Source organism: Electrophorus electricus, chromosome 4, assembly GCF_041902795.1.
Source record: "Electrophorus electricus isolate QZ-2024a chromosome 4, ASM4190279v1, whole genome shotgun sequence".
Taxonomy (NCBI): domain Eukaryota; kingdom Metazoa; phylum Chordata; class Actinopteri; order Gymnotiformes; family Gymnotidae; genus Electrophorus; species Electrophorus electricus.
In genome coordinates, this window is record NC_137500.1 from 35319634 (window position 1) to 35345760 (window position 26127).

Sequence of the window (26127 nt, forward strand, 5' to 3'; positions counted from 1 at the left end):
CTTGTAATTGCAGTGTTTGAGACGATTGAAAAACCAGAATGCATAATTACTCGGTAATGTTATTCAGTACAGACCGAATTTCCTGTGAAGTGGGTTAATTCTCAATTTATTGATTGACCACATGAGGGTGTTGAAGCCACAGTATCAATGCTAAAAACACGTGTTAATCACAACAAAGACAGTTGCCCCGTAATGGCTAAATTGGTGATCGACGAGTAAAATAAACAAGATTAGGTAAAATCATACTAAAAACGATCTTAAAATGATACAAATTCAGATTATAATTTGATTTCCAATAAAATGACGCGTCAGTGAGTTTTGTTCCTGTTGTATATCATTTGTTCTTGTTTCAAATCTTCAGCGTACACTACACTTGTAGGTATATACGGAGAGTGAAACATGTGCTCTGCCACGCAAAATCATATTTATATTCTGTTTATGTAAAAGACACCACGGGTCTGTGCAACTTTAAGGAATGAAAAGGATGCACTTCCCGGCCAATGAGAAGTTGCCTTGGCTCGCAGACGGTGAGAGATTGGCCAATCAGAGGCAGGGGGTGGGGTGTTAGCCGAGTGGACGGTGAGTGGCTCCGACTTTTTTCTAGTTTAGCTAAAGTCGCGCAGGGGTCGGTGGCGAGGGGATCCGCTCCATGGAGTGACCAGCGAGGATCGGAGAGCGTTTACCTCCTGAAATATACCTTAACGTATGTTTATACGCTTTCTTTTTTAATTCAGTTTGATAGTGTGCTTTGACAGCGAAAACCATGTCCCAAAGAATTCGCAAAAACGGGTCTCCGACGTCGAGCTGTGGAGCTGGTGGTGGAAGTTCGCCTGGAGCCTCGGGTATCGCTGCTGGAGTCAACGCACTAAGTCGCCTCCTGCCAATGAAAGCCACCGTGCCGTTCCAGCTCAAAGCACAGACACAGCCCCCCCTACAGGCGAGGACAGTCCTCTCCGCCGCTGGCGGAGGAAACAGCCCCACGCACGTCCCCGGTAACGGCAAATTCCACAATAGCGGATGCGACGCACCCGGGACGCGCTCGTCAGCTGCGCGCAGCTCCTGCGCCGCGAACATCTCGGCGGTGTTGAGCCCTTCCGTGTCTCCTACGTGCGCAGTGCTCCTCGGCGCCGTGGCAGCGTCCTCCTCTTCCTCCTCTTCCTCCTCCTCATCTTCATCCACGCTGCGAAGCCCTACTCTTGGTCCCTGCGTGTCCGCTTCAAATTCGAGCGCTGCGCAGATCCGAACTGCACAAGCACAGTCTCCCCAACCATCATGCGCACAGGTAACTGTCACATCGGTTTACCCCAGCGTGCACCCCAGCCTTAACTGTGCTCTCGGCGTGCCTGCGTCTCCTTCCCAGCAGTTAACCTGGTGTACGGACAACTCCGGGCTGACACCCAGCCTGCACGCACCGGCATTTTCGGCCTCCCCGTCGTCCTGCTGTTCCTCCTTGTCGTCTTTTGTCCACAAGAGTAAAGCCCTGCCACCTCCGCAGCGGTGGTCCCCGGAAAATGACAGACTGTCCCCCGAGAGAATAAGCCCCAGCCCGCCTCTTTGCAAAGGTAACCTGTCTGCCTATAAGATGTTTCATAAAAACGAGTTTCAATAATTTGTTGTTGTTGTTGTTGTTAATAATAATAATAATAATAATAATAATAATAATAATAATAATAAATCACTACTAGGGGTTGGTTTTAGAGGTATAATGGGGGTGACTGATTTGCTAACTGATGTAAAGAGTCTAGTCCCCCTAGTTTTGATGCTTACTGTGGTCACTTTGAGTTTGGTACATTACCTATGAACATTCAGTAATGGCTTCTCTGTATAGCAAGAGGTTTGCGCTCTTGCCCTTTATTGTCACGCAAAAGAACTAAATGCAAAGGCGCTGATATTACCATCAGGACGTCCGTTTAACGCACAGTGTCATTGTCATCCTCATCTCTGGAGATGCGGCCCAAACCCCCTAAAGCTCCGAGGATTAACCCCCCCCTGCCACTGTGCCCTGTGTCACCTTTATAACTCATATTCTCTTCAACGGGGCTGCTTGGAGCACAAAGCGATTAGGCCTGACCCCCCCCCCCCCCACACACACACACACACACACCCCGTCTGCTCTCAGGCACTGTGGGGGGCTTGGGGGGATGGGGACGTGCAAGCTCCTGAATTCAGGCGGCGAATGCAGGAGTCTGCTAATGTTGCCCTCTACGCCACCGTGTTTTCTCTGCAAATACTTGACGTTTACGTGGAGCTTTCTCAGCCAGACAGCGCATTCATAAAACGCCGCGGTGGGCAGTCGGTGGAGAGCCATGAGCTTTGGCAGCTGGCTGCATGGAGAGAGAGCAGGATGCCCTCTTTGGCCCTCACGTATCATGACTGTTCTGGTCGTGTGGTGTAGAGAAAGAAGTTCTGTCTCAGCAGTAACCATGTGTAGGTTTCCTCGTGTGACCGGGGCTAAAAGTTCATTAGGTGTGTAATGTTTGCTTCCAGGCCAAGCCATGGAGGCTGACTTCCTGTGATCCTTCCCCCAAAATGACCACATCCTTTAGAAATATCTTTATATCTTCTCTGTGAGAGAATCATATATTATGGGATGTTGGTCTGCCAGTGAAGCATTATTCCAACAGTCTAAGAAAATAAGAGCACGGAGGAGCCGATGTCTGCGAGCTGGTCTGTAAACAAGCTGAGGTTATTTTAATGCCAGCGTTTGGAGATTTGGGTAACTGGGCCCTGAACTGTAAGCAGACACAACTGATCATGAGGTTGTTATAGCTGCAGAAGCATGGCTGACTCCCAACTCCCCAGGGCCACAACCAGGCGAGGAATATCTCTCTCCCTCTCTGTTTTTCAGTGTAGTGGCTAGTCTCAGCAGAAGCAGGTGATGACACTCCATTGCAGCATTAGGGTGTAGTGCCTCCACCCATGGCAATGCTCTGCTGGCTCCTGTGTTCTTCTGAGCCCCCCCCCCCCCCCCCACCCCGGTCTCACCTTTTCCATTGTTCTCATCTGAATTACTCTTCTCCCTGGAAATTCTAGATGTTTAAAATTCTAGACATTTTCCAGACCAACAGGCTTGCCCAGGCCCCTCTATAAGCGTTAGAATGTCAGGGCAGAGGACAAGCAACCGAAGGACGAAGGGTTAAAGATGTGAGCCAGACCAGAGCAAGGACAGGCCTGGAGGACAGGCCTGATTAAGAGTTCCCATGCACAAATCCTCCGTGTTCCCCGAACGAATCCGGCAAAGTTACCTAAAACTGCAGCAACTCCACGAGGACGTTTGCTAAGCGTTCAACAAGTCGTATCGGCCCTCCCTCCAAACCGCCTTCCGTACGATGCTTCGGCGGAGCCACTCGGGCCGTGCGAGGCCTCGTTCTACTGCTGCTGTGGGGAGGGCGAGGGGGCGGTCCGCTGGGTGAGGGCAGGTCACGACTAGATCACGCTCGATCCTTCACGAGCGAGCCCGGCTGGGAGTGGAACCACCACTGCACCCTCTTCCGTCTCCTCTCTCGCCTTCTCCTTGGGCCTCCGGGCTGTTTGATCTCTGGGGAACAGAGTGTGCTGACAGAGCTTTGCTGGTTAATTGTCCTCCGCAGCCCAAACAAACACTGCATTCTTCACACAGTAGTGAGGTGGATTAATGCCTGCACTGTGATGAAAGGGTAATATCGAGGTAATATGTTGATCTAGAAGCATCTACAGCATCTATCGAGAAGCAACACGAGACCAGAGAGATTTTCTCCCGTGTTCTAGAGTTACTCATGTGCAGGATTTGTGTGTATTAAAGTTGTTCTGACTAACTTCTCTTTCTAAATTAGCTTCTGCCTATATTTATTAAAATAATCTGTGAGTGTTGGAACTGCTGCACTGAAGAGTACTTCCCTCATTTTTGTAGTATTAGTCAGGCGAGTGTTTGCTCAGTTCAGTATGCATTCAGTATCCGTTCTGCAGAACAAGGCATGGCGTCCGTGGGAATGTTGTATAAATGTTTGGTTTGTCCTTAATTGGGAGAGAGTGACCAGAGTTGACTGGGAGGAGGGGATGATGGACGCTGCGTGAGTGGGTTCGGAGTGGGAGGTGCACTCCGAGGTGCTAAAGCTCCATAATGCATCTCTGCATCTCTCACATGAGCTCGTGTCTCACAGAACGAACACCAGACTTGGCCTTGCCACAACCACTCTGCCACTCAGCCCGCCTGCTTCTGCATGTGTGTGAGCGTAAGCGTGTGGAATCGCTGACTGATGAAGCGCACGGGGGAGGGGGGGCACGTTATTGTGGACAGCGATGTGAAGTGTTCAGAGGTGAGAGTTTATGCTAGCTACTCTCCTCCCATGGAAATTCTAGCAGACACCATGCGCGCACGCACCTACCGAAACATTATCACACCTGTCTGCCGTATAGTGGGCAAATTGACTATTGCAACACAGAGAAGGCCTTGCAGGCATGCTTAACTTCCAGTGTGAGCACTCTGACAAAACCAGACTCTGAGAGCAGAGCCTGCAGCATGAGATGGTAGCTTCTCACACAATGACACACAGCTGTTACAGAGCATGACTTCCTCTGAGCTCCTGACAGGTTCCTCCTCTTAAGAACATTTCTGCTATTCTAACCCCCTCCACCCAGCCAGTCCGTGCTCCATTTTGAAATGTAGCACAGAATTTTAGTTCTGCTTTTGTTGGGTAGGAACCGGGTGTCTGATATCACCTTAAAGCAAAGTATAAGAGTTCTTGTGGAACAGACACAAATATTGTTCAGCTCTGTGTTGTAACTGTAAGGAGAGAGAGAGAGAGAGCTAGCTTCTGTATGTATGTGTATGTAAGTTCCCATTAGAGTCATGGAGGCAAACAAGTTTAATGATTCCCCTGTGATTTTGTTTTTCTGGGAGTGGCAGAGAAAATCGGAGGAGGATAAGACCCAGGAGCATACATTATGTCAGTCCTTCTGTGTGTGTGTGTGTGTGTGTGTGGTTTGTAAAAGTGTGGCCGTGAAGACTTTGTGAGGAGAGAGTGTGGCAGCGTTGTGTTCCAGAGCTCCTCTGAAAGGGCCATATGCTGTGCTTCCTGCGTCAGCTCCGCCACGGGCTCCTTCAGTATGCCACAAAGCCGGCAGGTGCTGCGCCCCGGTCCTACTGTATGCCTAGCCTTTCTCCACCGCTCTCAATGGAGCAGATTTCCATGAAAGAATGGGCCGAGAAAAAGGAACGAGAGACGGAGGGATAGAGGGAGATTGTGTCCGCCTGAGAGAGAGGGAGCCTGCCGATTGTGTGGCGGAAAGAATGAGCGAGGGAGGGAGGGGGGGGGGAGAGAGAGAGAGGAGGAGAAGGGGGGGGGGATCACTTGTGGAGTCGCCGTGAATGTAGGTCAGGACGTGAGGGCCTCGTCCTCGGGAGTCGGCCTGCCTCAGCGAGGCAACAGTTAATCAGCTTTGTCTTCATTTAACAGGGCGGTTGGGCGCTAGGCTGAGGCCGTCTCAGTCCGCCCAGTGTTTACCGCTTATCACCAGCCATGAGTGCCAGATATTCACACTCCACACCACTTCTGCTGAAAAGCCCACACACACACTCACACTTGCACATTCACTTTTCTTGCAGCACACGGTCAGTAAGCAAACAATACTGATCGACTAACAAACTCGCACCATATCTCATGTAAAGCTCCTAAATATCTGATTTTCTCCCCCCCCACCCCCACCTGCCCCCTTCCATCTGCTCTCTGTGTCTCCCATGTTACTCCCCCTGCCACCCCCAAACTGACTCCCACCCCTTCTGTCTCTGCTGGATGGCTCCGTCCTGTCCCTCCTCTCCTGCCGGCCTCTATACAGAGAGGCCCAGACTTCCACTGGCAGGCCCGCCGTCTGGCACTAGCAGCAGCGGGAGCATCCGCCGCACATCCTCTCTGGACGCCCTCACTGGACCCTACTTGTCAGGCCACTGGCCCCGCGACACACCCCACGCCCCCTGTGCACCCTGCATGAGGGATAAAGGCACACAGGTGAGCCCTACAGCCATTTCTCTCTCTCTCTCGCTCTCTCTCTCTCTTCTCGCTCTCGCTCTCTCTCTCTCTCTCTCTCTCTCTCGCTCTCGCTCTCTCTCTCTCGCTCTCTGCCTCATATCAACCTGCCCAGGATTCCTCTGACAAACCTTTAAAACCACTTGAATTCGCCACTTAATTTGCATTAGCTCAAAAGTAAGTCCACTCTGGCCTCTCAGTTGTCCACTATACAAAACAGCAGAATATAACGTGCAAGGTTGTATCATGTACAGGGTATTGTTGCTTAGCATACTGTACATTATACAACAGTCTGACATCACAGCTCCACTGCTCACAGGCCTCACTGTTCAAACACTGTGTCTAAAACCTGCCTGCTTGTGAAACTAGTAGCTTGTTCTCACCTTTGCACACACATTCTCACATACATTTGGCAAGTTTCATTTCATTCCACATTAGGCAGACTTATAATTTCATTGATGTTGCAGAAGAATGCAAATGTAGTGTTGGGAGTCTCCCCCAATGGCTAGTAGAGATGGGGTTTGACCCCAGCCTCCTCACACTAGTCCAGTACTCAAGCTGATTCTCCATAATTCTCAACCCAAAGGTCAAACTGCTTACAGTTGTGGTTGGTGTAATCGTGTGCTGTTCTAACCAACGATTATCATGGTCTTTTAATTTGGTTTTCCTACACAGGTTGTGTGTGTGTGTGTGTGTGTGTGTGTGTGTGTGTGTGTGTGTGTGTGTGTGTGTGTGTGTGTGTGTGTGTGCGCGCTCATGCTCATACTGCTGTATTACTCTGATTATGGCAGTGATGTAACCTCACACGTTTTTACATGAGATAAGCTTGCGTCAAGAAAAGCTACATTATGTAACCTATGTTTTGTAGGTTTATTTCATGAAGCTTTTAGCTTTAATATCTTCAGAAATATAGTTTTACCATTTTTGAATGTAATATTTTATAAATCATGTAGAGTATGTGACAGAGTATTGACCAGTTTGACAGATATATGTAGAATGTGTGTGTGTGTGTGTGTGTGTGTGTGTATGTGTGTGGGTGTGTGTGTGTGCGTATGTCTGTGTGTGTGTGTGTTCAGAGAAGAGAGGAAGCCTCTCCCTGGTTTACTGAAAGATGAGGGGAAACTAAAGCATATTTCTGGTGAAGGCAGAAGCTGGCTGCCATCACGGCTTCATTCTTTCCCGAGGCCTCATCTGTTTCTATCAGCTCACTACCATGCCGCACCCGTGTTTGCAGTGCGGCTTCCATCAGCGTAGGTTAGCTCTGCTTAAAGCTCAGATGCACACCCATTCTCTTCCTTATGAAGCATGTGGCTGTCGTAACATCTGTTGCGCACGGGGATTGAACAGGAAGTGAAAGTCGTGTTTTTAATCTCCCTGATCACTTTAACCACAAATTGTAGCACATTTTTTTGCAAGCAGTGCTGTTTATGGGCTGGTGTCCTCCTGTGTTGTCCAAAGTATTTGCGCGTGTGAGCGCTGCTTCCTCTGGCGATTCCAGACCTCCACCCAGCACTCTGTCTGCAGCCTGTCTCGCAGAAGAACACAGGAACTGGGCAGGCTATGGAGAGGGAAGGGGTGGGGTGGAATTTGGAAGGAATCCTCTCTCGTTCACTGCTCCATCATGGCAAAATGGCCAGATCTTGGAATCGGTATGGCAGTGCCTGTTGCCATGGAGCTGGCCTCACACCTAGTGACCAAACAACAACACCGGAGCCATTTCCACACTCCCTGCCTCCTGCACCGGGGAGAGAAATATGCAGGCAGCCGCTATCAATATGTCCAGTGCCAGTTGATTTATATGAAGGGAATGTAGCCGGCCACACACACGTTGCTCATTTCAGGATGTGTGTCATGGCACTCTGCAAGGCGTTTGATTAGGACCGTGTAGCAGATGACTCGGTTACTGTATCCTGAGTTGATGGGTACGTTTCACGCTTTTTGTCTAGCGCCCTGAGAAAGTGTAGCAACAGGGAAGTTGAGATGAGCTTTGCATGAGTCCCTTTGCCACGGAGAACCATAATTACACTAATACGGAAACCTGATCAGACTTGTGCGCTGACAACTGTTAAGAAAAGGCTTTGGAAAACGAAGTTGAAAACTTACTCATTTAGGAGAAATGAATGCGCTGAAATTACATCAGTTTTTCCCCTTGGGGAAGAGCCCACATCTCTCGAACCAGGTTTTTTAAGGGGCAGGAGGTGTTTTCATTGATAAAATCTTCACATGTCACAAAAGACATTGTCAGAGTAGTACACCGACCATGTGTGTGCATGTGTGTGCACACGCGTATGTGCGTTTCTGTGTGTCTGTCTGAACACTACTAACAGACAAAGAAAGATTATGAGAATAAAGCCCTAATCGCTGTGACCTGGTGACCTACAGGGGAAAGTCGCGCATGTTTGGGGTGAGCTGCTCATTTCAGACCAGATTCTGACCAGTTTGGCTGACGGGGCTGCGACGCTCCCGCAAGTTAAAGCCCCATTCAGAAGCTTGTCAGCTAGTCTGACCTCATGCTAGTACATGACCATGTGAGGTCAGATATGTGCTCAGCGGACTGGGATCTTCTGCTCCTTAGCACACAGAAAACCCGGATCATCTTTCCTCTTATTGTCCGCTACTGATCAACGACAAAGTTACCAGATACCTGAAGGGGATAAACAGAATGCCCTTTGACTAGTCTATCTGCATGGTGTCTGCTCCCTGTACCTGTCTGTCTCGCTTCCAGTTATGTGGCTCTTTAACAAGAAAGAATGTTTTGTCATGTTAATCCCCCCACCCCCGCCCTGTGGTCTGTAAATCGCAGCTGTTTTCTGCTGCCGGTACGTTCCAAAGAGCCTGCGGCGAATTCAGCCCCTTTGCGCGCACATACGCTCTGTTAAGAGGGACGGTGCCGTCACTCGGGTGTGTTATGGGGACCCTGTTCGTTCGGGTGTGCTATGCGGACTGTGATCCGTGCTGGCACTAGAGACGGAACTGCAGGCCAGACGGACCACTCTACGGTGCAACCTTCTTACCTCAGCTTTTAGCTCAGCCCATGATCAGGCTAGGTGGTGTGGAGCCTTTGCTCGGGACTGTTTAATCATGGCTCCCTCACGCTGAACTGGAGCATTTTGCATGTCATGCGAGGTTACAGACATGTACGTTGGGAGTTCGCCAAAGCAGTCTTGCAGATGTCCCTTTGTGTTTTCATAACCGCTTGGCCACCCTTCTGTTCTCATGGGTCAATGTATAGAGCATCAAATGACCAGGAAATGCAAATAGTTATATTTTCATACTGGAATGAAGGACTTTCCTATCTTCATTTGTGTGTGCCCCACACTCAGGTTGCTGAGTTTTGTTGTTTCTTCTTTTGCAATATGGTCACAAGAGTGTTGACTTTCAGTCTCTCTCTCTCTCTCTTTTTTTTTCCCTCTTTATCCCTCTCTTTCTTTCACTTAATTCTCCCATGGCTTGTTCTTTTAATATTATCTGCTAAATGTTCCTGACTTTCCTCTAAATATCCAGACGTAGACAGGTGGGCCGTCACAGGGCCTAGGCCTCTCCCCGTGACCCGGGCTTCAAAGCCTAAACCCAGCACCCCTGCACATAAAGAGCCCTTTGTCTCCCCATTAATCTGCTGAGCACAACCCAACTGTAACTCCACCCGACTCGTACGCAAGCGCGCGCTCGTACGCGCACACACTTCTGCAGGGTGCAGAAATATGATCTGCTATAAAGCCATCGGCCGTTTTAAATCATTTCAGGTCACGGATGAGTGCACATGCTCTCTCAGTGGCTGAAATTTGGTCAGTAGCTTGGCACTGGGTGCACCATTGAGGGCATAAAGCAGTGATGGAGCCCTTTACTGCAAAGCATGGCACAGCTGCAAAAAACAAGTGACAGTGATTTCGGTGTGTGTGTGTGTGTGTGTGTGTGTGTGTGTGTGTGTGTGTGTGTGTGTGTGTGTGTGTGTGTGTGTGTGTGTGTGTGTGTGTGTGTGTGTGTGTGAGTGGGTATGTGGGTATGTGTGTGCACGCAGGACCTATATGTAACTCTGTAACCCGGTCCCTCGTCAGTTGTGGTCCTGGCAGGCCCAGCAGCCAGATGCTCCTAACCGCCCACTACCCCGCTACCCCACACCTCCACCCTGGGCCCCCGCCCTGCGCGGCGAGCACTTCTGCTCATGCCCCCACAGCTGGCGAACAGAGCGGCGCTTGTGCACGGGGCCAGGCGGCCGCGCTGGAAATCTTAAACTGGTGGGAAGGAGGAAGCGATCCCTGGCACGGGGCCCAGGCGGGGAGAGCCCTGCGAACAGGCCGGGAACGCACCCGGGCCTGCGCTGCGCCGCACACAACGGGGCCAGTCATGGGCCCTCGCCGGCGTGGAGTAAGGCCACTGAAAGAGGAGCCGACACAAACTCGCGCACATGCGATCGCCACAGCAGGAGTCACTGCGAAAGAGAAAGGACGTTCATTATTTATCATCGGCAGTCCGCTGTGTGGGCAGACAGGCATGTCACGGGCTGCATTCGAACCCTCACTGGATGAAAAGCGAAGTGAGAGGGTGGAATGGATCTGGACTCCGGCGGTTATGGCTTAGTCACTGTGAGAAGAACTGTGCTAGAAGGGGCCCCATCCCAGCTCAGCACAGCGAGGCCCCTTCACCTGCGCCGTCGGCTAATTCTGGGCCTGTTTATCCATAAGTCTTAAAAAGTGCCTTTTTAAACTGGGTAGCGACCTGACCCTCAAAACGGATGCAGCCTGATACTGAAGTTTGTTTAGCTCCACATCATGGATTTGTCTCATGCCGCCGAGTAGGGGAAGTGAGTGCAGGCTCTGCTTTCTTTGGGCTGGAACGGAGCCAACATGTGCAATAGATTGCTCTGGGTCACAACCCTCCCCCCCACACTTATATTACAAACATTACTGGGCTTTTCTATTGAACAGTGTGTTATTGTAGCTAAACACTGTTAGACAAGACACTAACCTTAACCTCAGTAACCATAAGGAAATATTTTAGGCTTTATGGGGTTTTCAAGGGTATTTTTTCACTCGTATTGTTCCTCATAGAAACTGTAAAATATATCTACCAACTATTTTTTTTCTCTGTTTTCCTGTCACAGTACAAACACTCGGTCCCCACAAAGAGAACTACACACACACAGACACACACACACATGAGCGTGCGCGTGCACAGGAAGAAGGCGAAATAGCTCTTGCAGGAAGTCTGCGGGGAACAAGACGATGATGGTGCGGTGAAGAGAGGGGTGTGGAAAAAACAGAAGCAGGCCGAGGGGAAAAGAGGAGACGGAGAAGCTAGCTGGGGTGGGTGGAGTGGGTGCACAAGGTCACTGGGCCCGAAATGTGTCTGAAGGTAGGCGGGACTGGAAACGCAAGCAGAGAGGCGATGGGGCATCCTAACGCCACAACAGGAAACGTGCAGCGATCGCACTGCGGCTCTCTACGTGTCGTTCTTAATTCTGGCACTGTGGGGGGGTAAAACAATCCCGTCTCACAACCGCAGCTGTGAGAGAAGAATCAACACACATTAGTAATTTAGGAACAGCCACACCAACGCAACATGAGCCGAGATCTGATCTGGGATGAGAAACGCAGCAAAACGCATTACAAAAAGGCACACCCACCGTGAGTGAAAAGCCTGCCGCGCAGGCCAACGCGCAGGCCAACGCGTTTCTAGGGCTTCTTGCACAGCTAACTTTTCCATCTTGCTGTAATATCGTATTTTTCCATTATAGTTCATTACATTTCGATTGGCCTTTTAAAAAATCCCAAGAAAACTTTTCCCACTTCAGGGGACGGATATCTACTAAAGGTAGCTAATTGTCCTGTAGTAACGTTTATTTGAGTACTTGGAGTATACTCTCGAGTACGTTTAAAGTCAAATGAATCAGTTTGCGTTCATCAGGGTCTCGGGAAGGGCCCTATGAGCGAACGTGCTGTTTCCTTAGGACAGCCCTGCCAAAAATCAAGCCCGCAAGGACGATTTGATTGTTCAAGAGACGTTATTATGCCTTATTATACATAAAGGGCTGACTCGTGTCACTTTGGAAGATGGTAAGTCGTCAGTGGGTCTGATGGCCACGACACACACTTTCGCCGGACCTCATCGTTGAGGGATGGGGCTCGTCCGGACCTGTAACGGCTGAGGCCAAGGGACAGCGTGGCAACACGTGCTGATGGATGAGTTGGGCAATCGGTTAGGCTTGTGTGGCAGACGATGCGTGTAAGATCCGGGCCGAGGGGGAAAATGTGACGCGGATCACGTGGGGTTCGGCGTTAACACACAGTTCTCTCGCGCAGATCATCAAAAACGCTGTTAATTCATCACATACCCGCTGGGCAAAAATGGGTGGGACGGTATATTGGTGGCAGTGCCTCCCTCTGGGCGTGCAGGGCTTGGAGAAGAGTCCAGGGTGTGTTTGGCCCGGGATGGCCCGTGCAGCTTCCTGTGTGGTTGCAGCTATTGCTCTCACACTGTTTTTGCAGGCACTTGTTTGCACCTCCGTGTTGGTGGACGTGCAGGGGTGAGAGAGAGAGAGACAGAGTGAGAAATCGAGTTATGCATGGGTACTAACGTTTACGTCTCGTTATGAGAGGGTGAGACGGAAGCAGAGAGAGGACCTTCTGAGTTCTTGCCTCACTTGCAGTAGCTCGTCCCCTCGCCCGGGGAGCTTGATGTGCTCGGCACCTGCACCGATCGCTTTAGGAGGTTCGAGTGACGCAGGCGGCACCCGAATAGGCAGAGTGGCGCGGAGAGACTGGGTGGGTGTCCGCAGGTTAGCGCGCTTTTGCAGGGAGCAACAGCTGGCCGGCGTTCTCGCCAGCCTCTGCGCATCTCCTGATTCGCTTCATAGTTTCGGAGCAGATATGAGAGGAATGTCGGCTCGAGTGTCCCGTGGTGTCCTCTGCATGGGCATGTCTGGCTTGGCGCTTTTCACAGCACACTGCAGGGTGCACCGGGTTCATGGGGGGCCGTGGGGGGGATCCAGGGGGGCACTACAGCTCAGGTAAGCTACTGTTAACCACTGCTCTCGGGGGCCGTGCCAAGCTCACTACTGTAAGTTTGGGGAGGGGTGAGAGCAGAACAAAGGTATTTTCCAAAGTTTGTGTGTTTGTGGGTGTGTGGGAAGCTGGGTGAGAGGGAGTAACAGTAATTATGCCTTTATAGGACGAAAAGGCTGTTTGGCTGCCATTATTGTGCAGTGATGCACGGGTGTTATTCATGAAGGATGTTGGGTTTTACATAAATATAAATTCCTTACTTCAGCCAGGCATGCGTGGTTTAGTGTTACAGTATGAGTTGTTCCCTGCTACAACTCTGTGCATGCGTGTGTGTGCGTGCAGGTGTGTGTGTGTGTTCATGAATCATTGTTTGTGATTGCATACTTCTCTGTGTTAAGTATACCTGAGTGGTTCCCATAAACCTAGCCGGGACTGGCTGCTGGAACGCTGTAAAAGTGGTTTGTTTTCTTCTCGGGCCTTCTCCCGAGGTGCTTGGAAACAGACGCACACATTTCTCTGTCTCAGACACATTTCTCTCTGGCTGCCCCTCCTTCTCAGTGCTGAATTGCAGCTGTTTGTGTGCCTCTTCTACACATTATTATGTTCTGCAGGAATGTGGTTTCATAGTGTGACGTGGGAGTATGTGGCGTGTTTAGCTGATGTATTGGGTTTCGATTTTGTGTGTGTTTAGCTGATATATTGGGATTGTGTGTGCTTTTAGCTGATATACTGGGATCGTGTGTGTGTGTGTGTTTGTGGCCTTAGTTCTGCAAGCTCAGACTTGTTTTCTATGTTCCTGTGTTTTTTATTGTTTGAGGTGAAAAAGTCACGCCTCCCTCCTACAGTTCAGTACCGTTCAGCTCCCAGACTGTAAACGATATACTAAGTGACAAGCTGGTGTGTGTCTATGTGAGTGTGTGTGTGTATGTGTGCTATTGCTCACAGGTCCCAGAGTCTCTTTGTGCTGTTGCTCTGTACACAGTATCACAGGGAGATGATGATGATGTAGTGTAGAGACAGCAGCCTGTAGACAATGTTAAATTCTCTGTGTGCAGCCAACAATCAAGTGAGCCAAATTGCAGATTGGCTCAGGGGTCACAGGGCATGTGTGTGTGTGTGTGTGTGTGTGTGTGTGTGAGTGTGAGAGAGAGAGATTGAGCACCCCATCCCCCAAAAGGCCTTCAGTTTTTCGGTGGTAGCCGCGTGTGGGTGGTGGGGGTCTCTGGCTTCTAGGAGCCTCCTGGCGAGAGCGTCTCTTTGTGTTGCTCCCCTGTGACTGAGAGCCCAGGACGAGCTGGACAGCCCATTGATATGGTGTTAAAGCTACGGCAAGGCGTGGGGCTACCAGCAGGCCCGAGCGCTTTAAGAAAGACTTCAGACATGAAACTGAAGAGTGTGAATAGGGAAGTGTGTGTGTGTGTGTGTGTGTGTGTGCACGTGCATGTGTGAATGGGAGAGCGCTTCCCGAGAGTCTGTTTGTGTTGATTTAAGTGGTACAAGTTGTGTGCAGTTTTAGTAAAGTAGGTCACGTATCACTGCCAGGACCTATATACATGCTGAGAGATCCTGGATCATACCAAACCCTGCCAAACTTGGAGAAAGTCAGTGTTTGCTATATTGAAACTTGAATTTCAGTTCCATGTGCAATAATCCCCCCCCCCCCCCCCCCTCTCGCTCTCTCTCACAGACCCCCAGTGCCTGGGTGGATGAATGTGAGGAGAACAGGCGGAGCTCTCACCAGCGCTCGGCATCGTGGGGCAGCACTGATCAGCTTAAAGAGGTGACGACTGTGTTCTACTCTTCTGTTCTCCTCGCTGAGCTGGGACTGGTGCTTAGTGCTGGGGTTCGGGTTGATGGTGTTTTTTGGGGGTATTCTCCCCCAGCCTTCTGCAGCTACATACACTGCACACGTGATGAATGGAGCCCAGGCGTTAGAATACTGGGACTCTTCAGTAAACCGCCACCAGCTTATATTATAACCCTCGGCTTCCTGTGTCTGATCATGTGACAGTCTGTGTCTGTGTGTATGTCTGTACTTGCGTATGTGTGCTCTTCCCTTCTTACATGCTCTAACAGATTTATGAACTAGCTCTCTATTCAGCCAATCTCTCTCTCTCTCTCTCTCTCTCCACCCAGATAACCTCCTTCCTCTTTATCTCAGTGCTGATTATCTGCATTCCTGTGTAATTTCACACTAGTTAAATTTCTTTATTATTATGGCCTTGTTCTTCTTTGTCGTCGTTGTCATCATCATCATCATCATCATCATCATCATCATCATCATCTCTGTCTAACTTTGCTTCCTTAGCATATAATCATTAGACTGGTTTTTGTGTATCCTGTGTGTGTCCGTTCTAATAATTAAAGAGTTATTTTTCGTTCCAGTCACTAGGTCAGATGTGCTGACACACACACACACACACACACACACACACACACACACACACACACACACACACACACACACACACATACACACACACTCTAGCAAAATCAGATGGAAGGCAAACTACACTGCATGTCTCTCTGAGCTCCGTTGCTGACCCAGAGTTGGCCCATCTTTCACTGCTCCAAACACACACACACACACACACACACACACACACACAGCCCCATTAAGGCCTGCTGGTCTGGCGGTGTGTCTGTGGGAGTTGGCGGTTCAGGACAGGCTGCACGTCTTTGTGCTGGACTGAGAGAGATTATGCTAACGTGCCATTAGCTCCCCCAGTCGTGGCCATTACTCATTTATTGATTAAATGAGGCTTCGTTTTGCCTCGACATCCGATCCCACCATGCCCTGTCCCTGGCTACTGAGCGTGTGCGTGCGTGCGTGTGTGTGTGTGGGAAGCCCAGTGTGGCTGTGTGTGGCGAGGAGTACTGACAGACTGTGTGGGGTCTCGTTCTCCTCTCTGTGTCCTCTGTCTTTCTGCTCGTGGGCCTGTGCACAGCTGTTCCTGCAGTGAACCCACACTGGGGGCCATTCACTCCACCTCTGCCTCCGCCTTAACCAACATGTACATGTCTGAGTGATGCCAAACACCGCTGGGTACTAAAGCCAGTTTCATAAAGAGGCCAATGGGGAGCATGCAAATAATCTCTGTGTCTGTCTCTGTCTCTCTCTCTCTCTCTCTCTCTCTCTCTCTCTCTCTCTCTCTCAGATCGCTAAGCTGAGGCAGCAGCTCCAGCGCAGTAAACACATCAGTCGGCACCATCGCGACAAGGAACGCAAATCCCCCTTCAACGGGAACCATGCCGCCATCAACCAATCACAGGTGATCTTTCTTGCTCTCTCTCTCTCTCTCTCTGTCTCCTTCACACTGACGCGCGCGCACCTTGTGGACTCCTAGAGTTGGGAGGGGTGAGTAGTACAGCTTTGCTGTGTTGGCAGTTGCTACGGTGACGCAGGAAGCACCGTTGTTTCTGTGTGGGTGTCTTTTGCAGTCTGTTTTTTCTTTTTTGTTCTTCCCTTTCTCTTCTGTCTTTTCCATTTTCTTTTTCCTTCTTTCTTTTTTGGCTTCTTCTTCCTTTTTTTGGTGTTTCTTTCTGTCTGTCTGTCTCTCTCTGTCTCGTGTTGCTTCCTACCCAGCCTGCCCCTCGAGTGCTGCTTATAACACGGAGGCAAAGTGACTGCAAGCCTCCACGTATTTAGCAGATGCATCATAAATCACTCCAGTGTTATGAAAGTTTCTGAAAGTACCTCATAAGCACAACTAGACCCCAGCGTGACTCTGGGAGGCCTTGATGGATGATGCACCATGGGATACAGTGACACTGTTGATAAAACTGGAGCTTAGATAAGGTTGGGGCTCCTTACCTGGCAGGATTGTTGAAAAGCTGTATCTTTAATGAGCTGCCAGAATGCATAATGGCCACGTTAATTACTCCACAGCTTGTTGTAATAGGCTTCACACACACACACACACACACACACACACACACACACACAGAAATACAATGACAAAGAGACAGTATTGGTGAGGGTGAATGTGAGTGTGTGACAGTGTGTGAGGTTTGGTCTGAAAGCGTGTATGTGTGTGTGTGTGTGTGTGAGTGTGTGTTGAGGCTTAATCGGCAAGGCCAGGTGCAGGCATGAAGGCTCTTTGAGTGTGAATGGCTTCTCTTCATGAGGAGCGAATTAGTGAATAAATTACTGTGACCGCATTTGAGTCTCTCTCCCTCTCCCCTCTCTCTCTCTCTCTCTCTCTCTCTTTCCTCCCCCGTGTCTGTTTTGTATTTGCTCATGAATTAATCCTGTATGTGTCGAGCCCCCTGCAGCACGCCTGCTCTATACTGTAAGGGGCTGCCAGGCCATCAGTGAAAGGCCACACTCCGTCCGGCCACCCCTCGCTGTGGCCGCGGGCGAGGGAGGGGCCTCGCTGGGTGACGCCCTGTTTTATCCGCCCGCCTGTGGCACGCTCAAGTGCCGTCTGTTGCCCTGCCACCCTGAGCCAGCCCTGCCGGAGCGTTTTGGCCATAGCCGGAGTGGGTCCCTCTGACCTCCCGCTCGGGGATGTCCCTCGTGGGAAGCGGACACGGTCCCTAGGCCAGTCCTGGCTGTGTAGTGGGTGAGTTCCTCTGGCCTGAGGGCTGGAAAAACAGGGCTGTTGGACAAAAGCTCACTGCTCAGTGCTCACTGCCGTGTGTGGGTCAGAGTTCACCTCAGTGCTGCCTGAGTGTGAGAAAGCATATGGGGAAAGTGGTGTGCAGTTCAAAGAACCATGGCTGACGGAACCATGGAGTACACACACACACGCACACACATATACACACACACACACACACACACACACACGTGTGCACACACACGTGCACACATACGTTCGCATGCATGTGCACACATGCTCGCATGCACATGCGCGCACGCGCACACACACTCATTTTAATTATTACCTTCAACTGCAGATTTGCAGTTCATCGATTGTATAGTGAATCATTTTTGTTTGTCATTGCACTCAGCCTCCAGATTCCTCTAGTTCCTCTCATAGCTGGAGTGGTGGGAGTTTTCCTGCATGGACTTTTTTGTCTGGGGGAGTTTATTTGTTTTGGGGGGGTGGTGTTCCTATTTAAGGCTTTTCTCTGCTTCATATTAGGACTAATAGGAAGCAGGTGTTGGAGACGAAGAGGGAAAGCAAACAGCAGGTATGCCTGTATGCCTGGACCTGTGAGCCAGACCAGCCCTGGACATAGCCTGCGTTTGTTTCCAGTCCAGGAGCGCAGGGGTCGCAGTTCTGGGTTATGGCTGAGCTCTCAGAGGGTGTGTGGGTGGGTGTGTGTTTGCGTGCGTACGTGCATGCATTTGTGCCTGTGCGTGCGTGCTTAGGCAGTCGGTTTAAAAAGCGAGGGGATGTGGAGTGTTTTTACTGGCTCACTTTGGCAACACCTAAGTAGTTGGGCCTGTTTTAATTGTCTGTGTGGGCTCTCTGTGTTCTACTTAGCTGGTGGCACAGACTGACTGCTACACCTGCCATAGTTTAACCAATCCTTTCTCTCTCCCCTCCTTCATTCTCTATCCCTAATACGTTTCTTTCTGGAGATGTTGTCACACACCCTCATGTAGGCGAACAGCCTGTAAGAAAGCACAGTGTGACCCCCAGGGATGTGCGAGGTTGTGCGTGGATGTGCGTGTGTGCGGGACTGGGTTGGGTGTAGGAGGTGGTGCTTGCGCCATATCTGCCATGGGCTGGCAAAAAAAAAGTGGCATTCATACAAGTCGGCATGTTTTCAGTGGCCCGAAAGGAGTGTGTAGGAGGAGAGGCAGACAGGACGTCACACGGTCCGAGTGCTTTAGTACTGATCCAGCAGCCTCAGACTGATGTGGGGGGTGGGAGTGTGAATGCCTGTAATGGAAGTGCTGCTTGCCCTCAACTGTTGGGAGCTAGAGGTTGGGGCTCCCGGAGTGGCTTCCAGCCCTGTGGGAGGGGCCTCCACATCTCACCTCCGGGACAAATGGCAGCCCAGCACAGCAAGCAAAGCAAAATATGTGTGTGTGTTTGTACGCAGTATTCATTTCAGGGTTGTTAAAAGTCCACGAACATTCTTTTTATTGTTTGAGGCCCAGAGACGTATTGTGTTTGTGAACAGGTCCAAGGCGTGTACACACACGCGCAAACACCCACACACACAGCACCCTGGTGCCGTGTTTCTCATGCTTTTACTCTCCTGCAAGCCTTGTGTTGCTTCGTCAGCTGCTGTGTCAAAAAATCAATGATTGACCATTGTAGCCCAATCTTAGACATCACTGACATGTAAAACTGTGTGTGTGTGTGTGTGTGTGTGTAAAGTGTATCTCAGAGTAACTCAAGTTATTTCCTGTATGGATGCAACAGTCTCAACAGCGCCCACTAGTGTATGAAATGAGAAGGCATCGGGCTGTGGTCATGCTGCTCTTGGCTTGCTCAGGGGAAGTGATGAAACGTTCCGCTCTGGTCTGATCAGATTTCATAGCATGGAATGAATTCCACTCCACTAGTACCCCTCTCCGTGGTCAGCGCGTGGTTTCACATGTGTTTTTCGTGTGTTTTGATGGATGGTGATTTGTTTCCACATTTTGCTCAGCTGGCAGACCACGAGAGAAATCGGACTTGTATTTAGTTTAACCTATGCTAAAGAGTTACTGAGAAAGCAGGGATGGGTTAGCAGTCCGTTTTCTAAATGCGTTCCTAGTCTCTAGAGAATGAGGGAGGAAGTGTGTGTGTGTGTCTGTGTGCATGTGTGGTGTCGTGCCGTGCCTTTGTATTTTCGAGGCTGTCTGCAGATGTTTGGTTCAGCACTGGTCAACAGTCCTGCCCTCGTGAATGTTTGCCTCTCTAAATGCCACGGTGGTAGGTGTGAGGGTGGGTGGGAATGTGCCCCCTCTATCAGAGGCCGGAGGACGAGTCAAAGGGATTCTTCTGTCTGACCTCCGCTTTGAAAAAAACGGGTAGTAACCAGGACAAATCCCAGAATGCAAGGCCACTTGCTCGGTGCCAGTAAGAGTCATCTACAGGCTGGCATGAGTGCGGAACCATTCATGCTGCTTCCTGTGTCTGCTAACTCGCATGCAGTTAGGGCAGTTACAGTTACTTTGAAGTTCCCTCTTCCTGCGGTCACCACGCAACAGCAGCCAAGGAGACGTGTCGGGTCAACTCGGAGCAGGAGAGATGAAGCCCCGCCCTCGTTTCAGAAGTCGGCTCCTCCCCCTCCTTCGCCCTCCCAGCCTCAGCACACCGGTGGGCACAGATGCGGAACAGCCATTTGCACGAGCAAGAAAAGGCCTATTATCCCCAGTTCCGCCTTCTGACCCCCCCCTCAGGATACGAACCCGAGGCAGGAAAGAGGGCTCCTCCCCAACATGCTTCGGGAGGGCACCTCGACGGAACGGGCTGGCACTGTCCGGGACGGCACCGCGACCTGTCCCCCCCCCCCCCCCCCCGCACTTTTCCAGGGCCGGTGTGACCCTGCTGGCTCCGGGGCGCACGCAGTCGGCCCCCCCAATGGTGCCGTTGATGGTGTGTGAACGTCGTTTTGTCCTGACCCTTGTCGGGCAGGGCAACGCTAGGGCCTGTGGCCCAGCACACCAATGGAAATCTGATGTGTGAACAGATATTTGTCTCCTGGTGACCAGTTGCTAGGGAGTAGACATCACATAATCAGCTTATTATTTTCAGGTTACCTCAGTTTGTCTGTTTTGTCTTTTTTTCATCAAATTTACAACAGGTCATTATGATGATATTCTAATGATATATGCTGACTGGCAGTCATGCATGCGCGCACGCACAAGTAGCCTTGCTAACTCAGAGGACCCAGAGAGGTGCAGCATGCTGTGCTGTGCTGTGTTGTGCAGGGTCCGGTGTGAGGGGCTTAACGAGGGCCAGCTGTATAGAGATGTTAATGAGGGTGACCAGGCCCTGGCTGAGCTGGTCCTTAAAGAGACCATCACGGCCTGGCCCACACCGCTGCACTACATCCTCCTCCTCCTCACATTGTCCCCTACTCCTGTCAGCCAGAGACATGGTAGTGGGGGAAGGGAGAACAGGGAGAAAGGTGGGTGATTTTAGGGCAGGGGGGCTTAAAAGTGAAAGGGTGTGGAATGTGGGACCAGGGAGAGAGAGAGAGAGGACAGAGAGAGAGAGAGAGAGAGGGAGAGAGAGAGAGAGAGAGAGAGAGAGAAGTAGAAGGAAGGAGGGGAGAGGGAGGGGTGATGAGAGCATGAGGAAGACAGACGGTGCGTCGGGGCAGAGCAGAGGAAGGACAGGCAGAGGAAGAGGAGGCAAACCGGGTCCTGCTCACAGCATGACGGGCAGTGGGCTCTCAGGAAAGGTGAAGCTGCTCTCTCTGTCCCGCACTCTTCACCCCACCTGGGCTCCCGTCGCGGAAGTCGAGGTGCTGGATTGTGCGGTGCTTGTGCGCGCGCGCGTTTTCTGTGCCGTCGTCTTTTATGCGTGCCTCGGTACGATCGCTCGACCTGTGGCTCTGCGGATCCTAATCTACCGGGGAGACTGTGTTGCATAACGCGCAGATCTGCGGAGACAACACCACTAGCCCTGCCGCGCGCATGTGTGTATGAGCGAGGTGGTGGGCTGAGGCATATGTTAGTGCTAGCATACGCCCGTCTGCTTGCTATACTGTAGTGCTGTCTGCCTCTGCTGTGTGCCTCCATGCTCCCAAAGCGTTCGCATTACCTCCTCATGCTGCTAATAGAGGATGTCGTTTCTTAGAGATTATCAACCAGGCTACACACACACAGTTCCCAGTCGGAGAAGCGCGATGCCTTTTAGCGTGCGGCTCCTGTGCCCTCTCCGAAGCTCCATGGCTCTGCTCTGTGTCCGCAGGCCCCAATTCCGAAGAGCATGTTGGTCCCCATCCCTGTATCCAAGTCCTGCGTCTCGCGCTTCCGCAGCAGTGTGGAGGGCCTCAACCAGGAGATCGAGCGCATCATCATCCGCGACTCGGCCGAGAAAGACGAGCAGTTCACCGTGAGTCCCGGCGTTCCTGACGCTGCTGATGCTTCCGGCACGCCTCATGCTGTTCTGCATAGCGCTGCCCCTAGTGGCTAACTGCCGCATCGCGGCTATTTTGCCCTGTCTGTGCAGCCTCAGGATGCCCCCGACGGTCACCGTGCGCCCCTGCCGCTCTGCCCGCGCAGCGCCAGCTCCCGCAGCGTCGACACGCAGACGCCCTCGGGCGCCACGCCCGCCCACAGCCGCTCACACTCCGTCTCGCCCGCTTTCCTGAGCGTCCCCGCCGACCCCTGCAGCGAGAGCCCCTCCTCCAGTGAGGACCCACTCTGCGACGGGCGTGACAGAGGTACGGCGCAGGCACCCGCTGGTGTGCTCACTCACGCACAGTCTGGTTTCTGCACTAGGCACTCTTTTGGCATGGAAGCTGACAATAAGCTACGCTCTGCTGACAGATCCAGCTGCTGCCTCTCCTGTCCCTAAGTATGCCTCCTCCCCCAAGCCCAACAACAGCTACATGTTCAAGCGAGAGCCACCGGAGGGCTGCGAGCGAGTCAAGGTCTTCACCGAGGAAACACAGTCAGTACCGCGGCCTCTCCTGATAACTCCTTTATCTGCGCTCTCACTCTCTCTCTCTCTCTCTCTCTCTCTCTCTCTCTCTCTCTCTCTCTCTCTCTCTGTCCCACAGTTGTTTTGGTTGTTTCAGTCTTGGGCCTTGACGTGATCACGCCGTCGGCTCCAGCGCTGACTCTGTGCTTTTGGCTGCCTCTCACTCTGTCCTCACCCCGTGTGCCTCTCAGGGCCAGGCTGCCGCACGAGGTCCCACAGTTCCTGTGCCCAGACAGGAATAAGGTCAACTTTATCCCCAAGAGCGGCTCCGCCTTCTGTCTGGTCAGCATCCTCCGGCCCCTGCTCCACAGCCCTGAGCTCAGCCTGAAGAGCCCGGGCGGTGGGGTAGCCCAGCACGGACTGCTTCCCGTTGCCGCGGAGCCCGAGCAGAGGGTGTCGCGTGGGACCTGCACACTCTCCTTACAGCCTTCCTCCACGTGCCTGCCCCCGCACCTCGAGAACCCGGAAAGCTAGAACGGCGGACGTGAACGAGTCTCCCGGCAACCGTAGTCACGGCGTGCGAAATAAGCACAGCACAAGTTGTATGTCGAACATGGGAATTAGTCAGGCACACACACACCCACACAGAAGAACATGTAGGGTTTTATTTTGGTAATGGCATCTTGTATTTGATGAGATTAAAAAAACGTTAATTGCTATGCAGCTTTTTAGGTTTGTACCAGTGCCAGGAGGCCATCTCTTCTGAGGGTTTGTGATAAGCATAGATATATTTTTACTGTTTCTCTACCTTTTGATAGAAATTAGCGCGAGTGGAGATTCGTGGATGAATCTCTGGCATGCCACTGCTGAGCATGGACACACATCCACACGCACACAAAACATGTGCTCATGCTTAGCTTTGTACATTCTTGAGAGTCAGGCTTGTAAGGGACTGTGATTGGCTCTACTGTGTTCTAATAGCTTGCAGTGTATCTTGGAGAACTGGATTTTTCTTCAAAGTTCAAACAGTGAATCGTTGAATATAAATGAAGTAATCTGAATATTTCGGGATTTTCTGACAAGGCCATGAAACCTGGTGTGCAGAAGCTGATTGGATGAAAGTTTCTGTCTTAGCGACTGGGCTCATGGCATCCTTCCTTCCGTGTGAGGAACAAGCCCTGGTCCACTGCCGACAGACTGTACCCAACCCCCCACCCCCCCACCCCCGAGAGAGAGAGCGAGAGAGAGCATGTGTTCTTTACTTAATATGTGATGCTCTCCAATTCCACACTGAGGAGTTGACTGCCAGGCGAGTGCTCCATGAACGAGGTGCTTTTGTTTTTGCGTGGCCGTAAAATGCATTTCGAATGCATTACGGTCAAAATTCTGAACTTCAAACACATCAGGGAACAAAGAGTGAGTGAAAGAAAGTGTGTGTATATGTGTGTGTGTGTGTGTGTGTGTGTGTGTGCTTTTACTGGCTGAGGCTGTTTGAATGGAGGACACTGTGACACTGAAAGAGAAAACACAATTCTGAAATGTCAGCCAGCAAATGATTAATGAAGCATGAGTTAATTTTAAACTCTACTGTACTTAATATAATTAAGATTTATCCTGGAGAGAAAAGAATTTTCAGTGCAGAATAATAATTTGGTCAGACACTGATCCTAAATTGTCTTTGGGAAACCAGCATTTACATTTAAAAATTCTATTTACATGGATAAATAAAACTAAAACTACCATTTTAGAGTACGCTATTGTCATCGAGACAAACATCGGTCATGGAGCAAGCCTTGGAAGAAATTCAGTTATAAGGGTTTTTTTTTTTATTTTGAAAATGTTTTATTTATCATATGATGCAACTAAATAGAGATGGTAGGGTGGAGAATTGTGTTCATTCCCAATCTCTTCCTCAGCATCAAAAGCTGACAGGAATAATAAACGTTCCTCGTCAAGTGGTTGAAGTTTTAGATTATTGTTCTCTTATACACTCTAGTTTATTTTTGTATTATATGTGGTGATTATTTTTCTTTCCCTTCTTTTCTTGTAATAATCCTGTTGACCTAAAGACAATAATGAGAGGCCATTGTGAAGACCCTATCCAGGGGTCTGTCCAGAGAAAATGGCTGCCGTAGCGTACACTCAGTCAGTGAGACTCGGACGCCGGGAGGACAGTGAAAAACAAAAACAGATTGAGACATTATGCAAAACAGAAACCAGCTGAATCTTCTTCAGTTCCCTCAAATTCATGATCATTTGAATACTATTCAGGTTCAAACCTGAGTTCAGAAGTCACGTAAAGACCAAAGCAAGGGAGCACCTGTGTCCAGGCCGGGGTTGAGCCACACCCAGCTGCTACCCCTCGCTCATTGTGGGCTTTTACTGGAAAGCGTCTGCTGGCTTCCTGCTAATATTGTTGCTATTAAGGCATTATTTTCTGCTTTAAGTAAATAATAATGTGCACTTTTTCCCAGTGTTGCAGATCCGTTATGCCCTGTGGAGTCTGTTTTACTACCATTCCTAACGGAAAAGAAGCTCTTAAACAACAAATCCACGTTCTCACGCTGTTAAAAATTACCGTTGTGGGTTTGTACTCAGGAATGAACGAACATTAAGCTCTCCACGACTGTTACAAAAGGAACTTACCATTGCTCTCTTCTGAAAACAGATAGTGTCGTTTCTTTTAGTACATGTATCTATATTTAAGTAGAGTGTACTTTTTTTTCAGTGTAGGGGCAAATTTAATACATTTTGATAAGGGCGGTGGCCTTAATTTTATCTTTCTAATTAGTGCGCTACCTAGTTTGTAAGGATGAGACTGAGTGTTAGTGTGAGACGAGCAGCATGGCTATCATGCGTGGCCGGGCCACATTTAAATGCCAGTGGACATTCGGGAGTAGTGGACACAGCAGTCCGGTTCACGACGCCAGGGTCAAAGCGCCGTTGAGACACGATTTGTAGAGTCACCCTTGCATTGAACATTTAGATATGTTAAGACCCATCTTAAACACTGTTAGGCCTTTGATCTTTTACTCTGTCATTGCTTTCCTTTTATTTTTTTCCCACACGAGTTTATGTACTCTTCAGCGTTCCTATGGCTGTATGTAACTGAAAAAATAAAAGTCGCAGGTGCTCCAAATCAGACTGGTTATTTTGGGTCCATTTGGGAGGATCTGACTCCAATGTTTTTCGAACTAATGGAGGCTTTTATGGTATATGAAACAGCTAGTGTCAGAAGTGCTAATATGAAAGTCCAAAGAAAATCTAAGAATGTTGAACACAACCTTTTAACCCAAAGCATCATAAGAGATGTAGTTCTTCCCCTGCTGAGAGCAGAAATCGAAGCAAAGAAAACATTTTTCTCTTGGTACTCTGGGGCTCATATTCATAAACATAAAACTTCCAGCGTGCCTCCAAGAAGGGCTCATATGTGCCACCTAGTGGAAGAACTTGCAGAACAGGTCTCCACATGACAAGGCACAGTCCTGTTTGGAATGTACACAATGAATGCCAGTTTTAAGGTGAAGCCTATTTATATCAGCTTAAAGGTTCTCCTCGTTCTTGGCGGCGCGCCTCCAAGTGAGCATTCCTGCTGTGTAAATAGGAATCTGCATAAAACTCTTGGGAAATACTGATATG

At 50.3% G+C, this 26127-nt stretch overlaps 1 protein-coding gene across 3 annotated transcripts; it reads left to right on the top strand.

The window, feature by feature from the left end:
* The first annotated feature begins 121 nt into the window (after positions 1–121).
* Positions 122–25627, top strand: fam117bb (family with sequence similarity 117 member Bb). Of its 3 annotated transcripts, none has more exons than XM_035523490.2 (8): positions 122–1562; positions 5815–5984; positions 14691–14783; positions 16162–16275; positions 21814–21957; positions 22081–22288; positions 22395–22518; positions 22740–25627. In XM_035523490.2, the coding sequence occupies exons 1-8, from the start codon at positions 764–766 to the stop codon at positions 23020–23022; spliced, it is 1935 nt and encodes a 644-aa protein (XP_035379383.1). In that variant the 5' UTR covers positions 122–763; the 3' UTR covers positions 23023–25627. The 3 variants fall into 3 exon arrangements, with proteins under 3 accessions (XP_035379383.1, XP_081569626.1, XP_035379382.1); XM_035523489.2 differs by having other exon boundaries at positions 127–1562; positions 22075–22288; XM_081713500.1 differs by lacking the exon at positions 14691–14783 and having other exon boundaries at positions 125–1562; positions 22075–22288.
* The last annotated feature ends 500 nt before the right edge of the window (positions 25628–26127 follow it).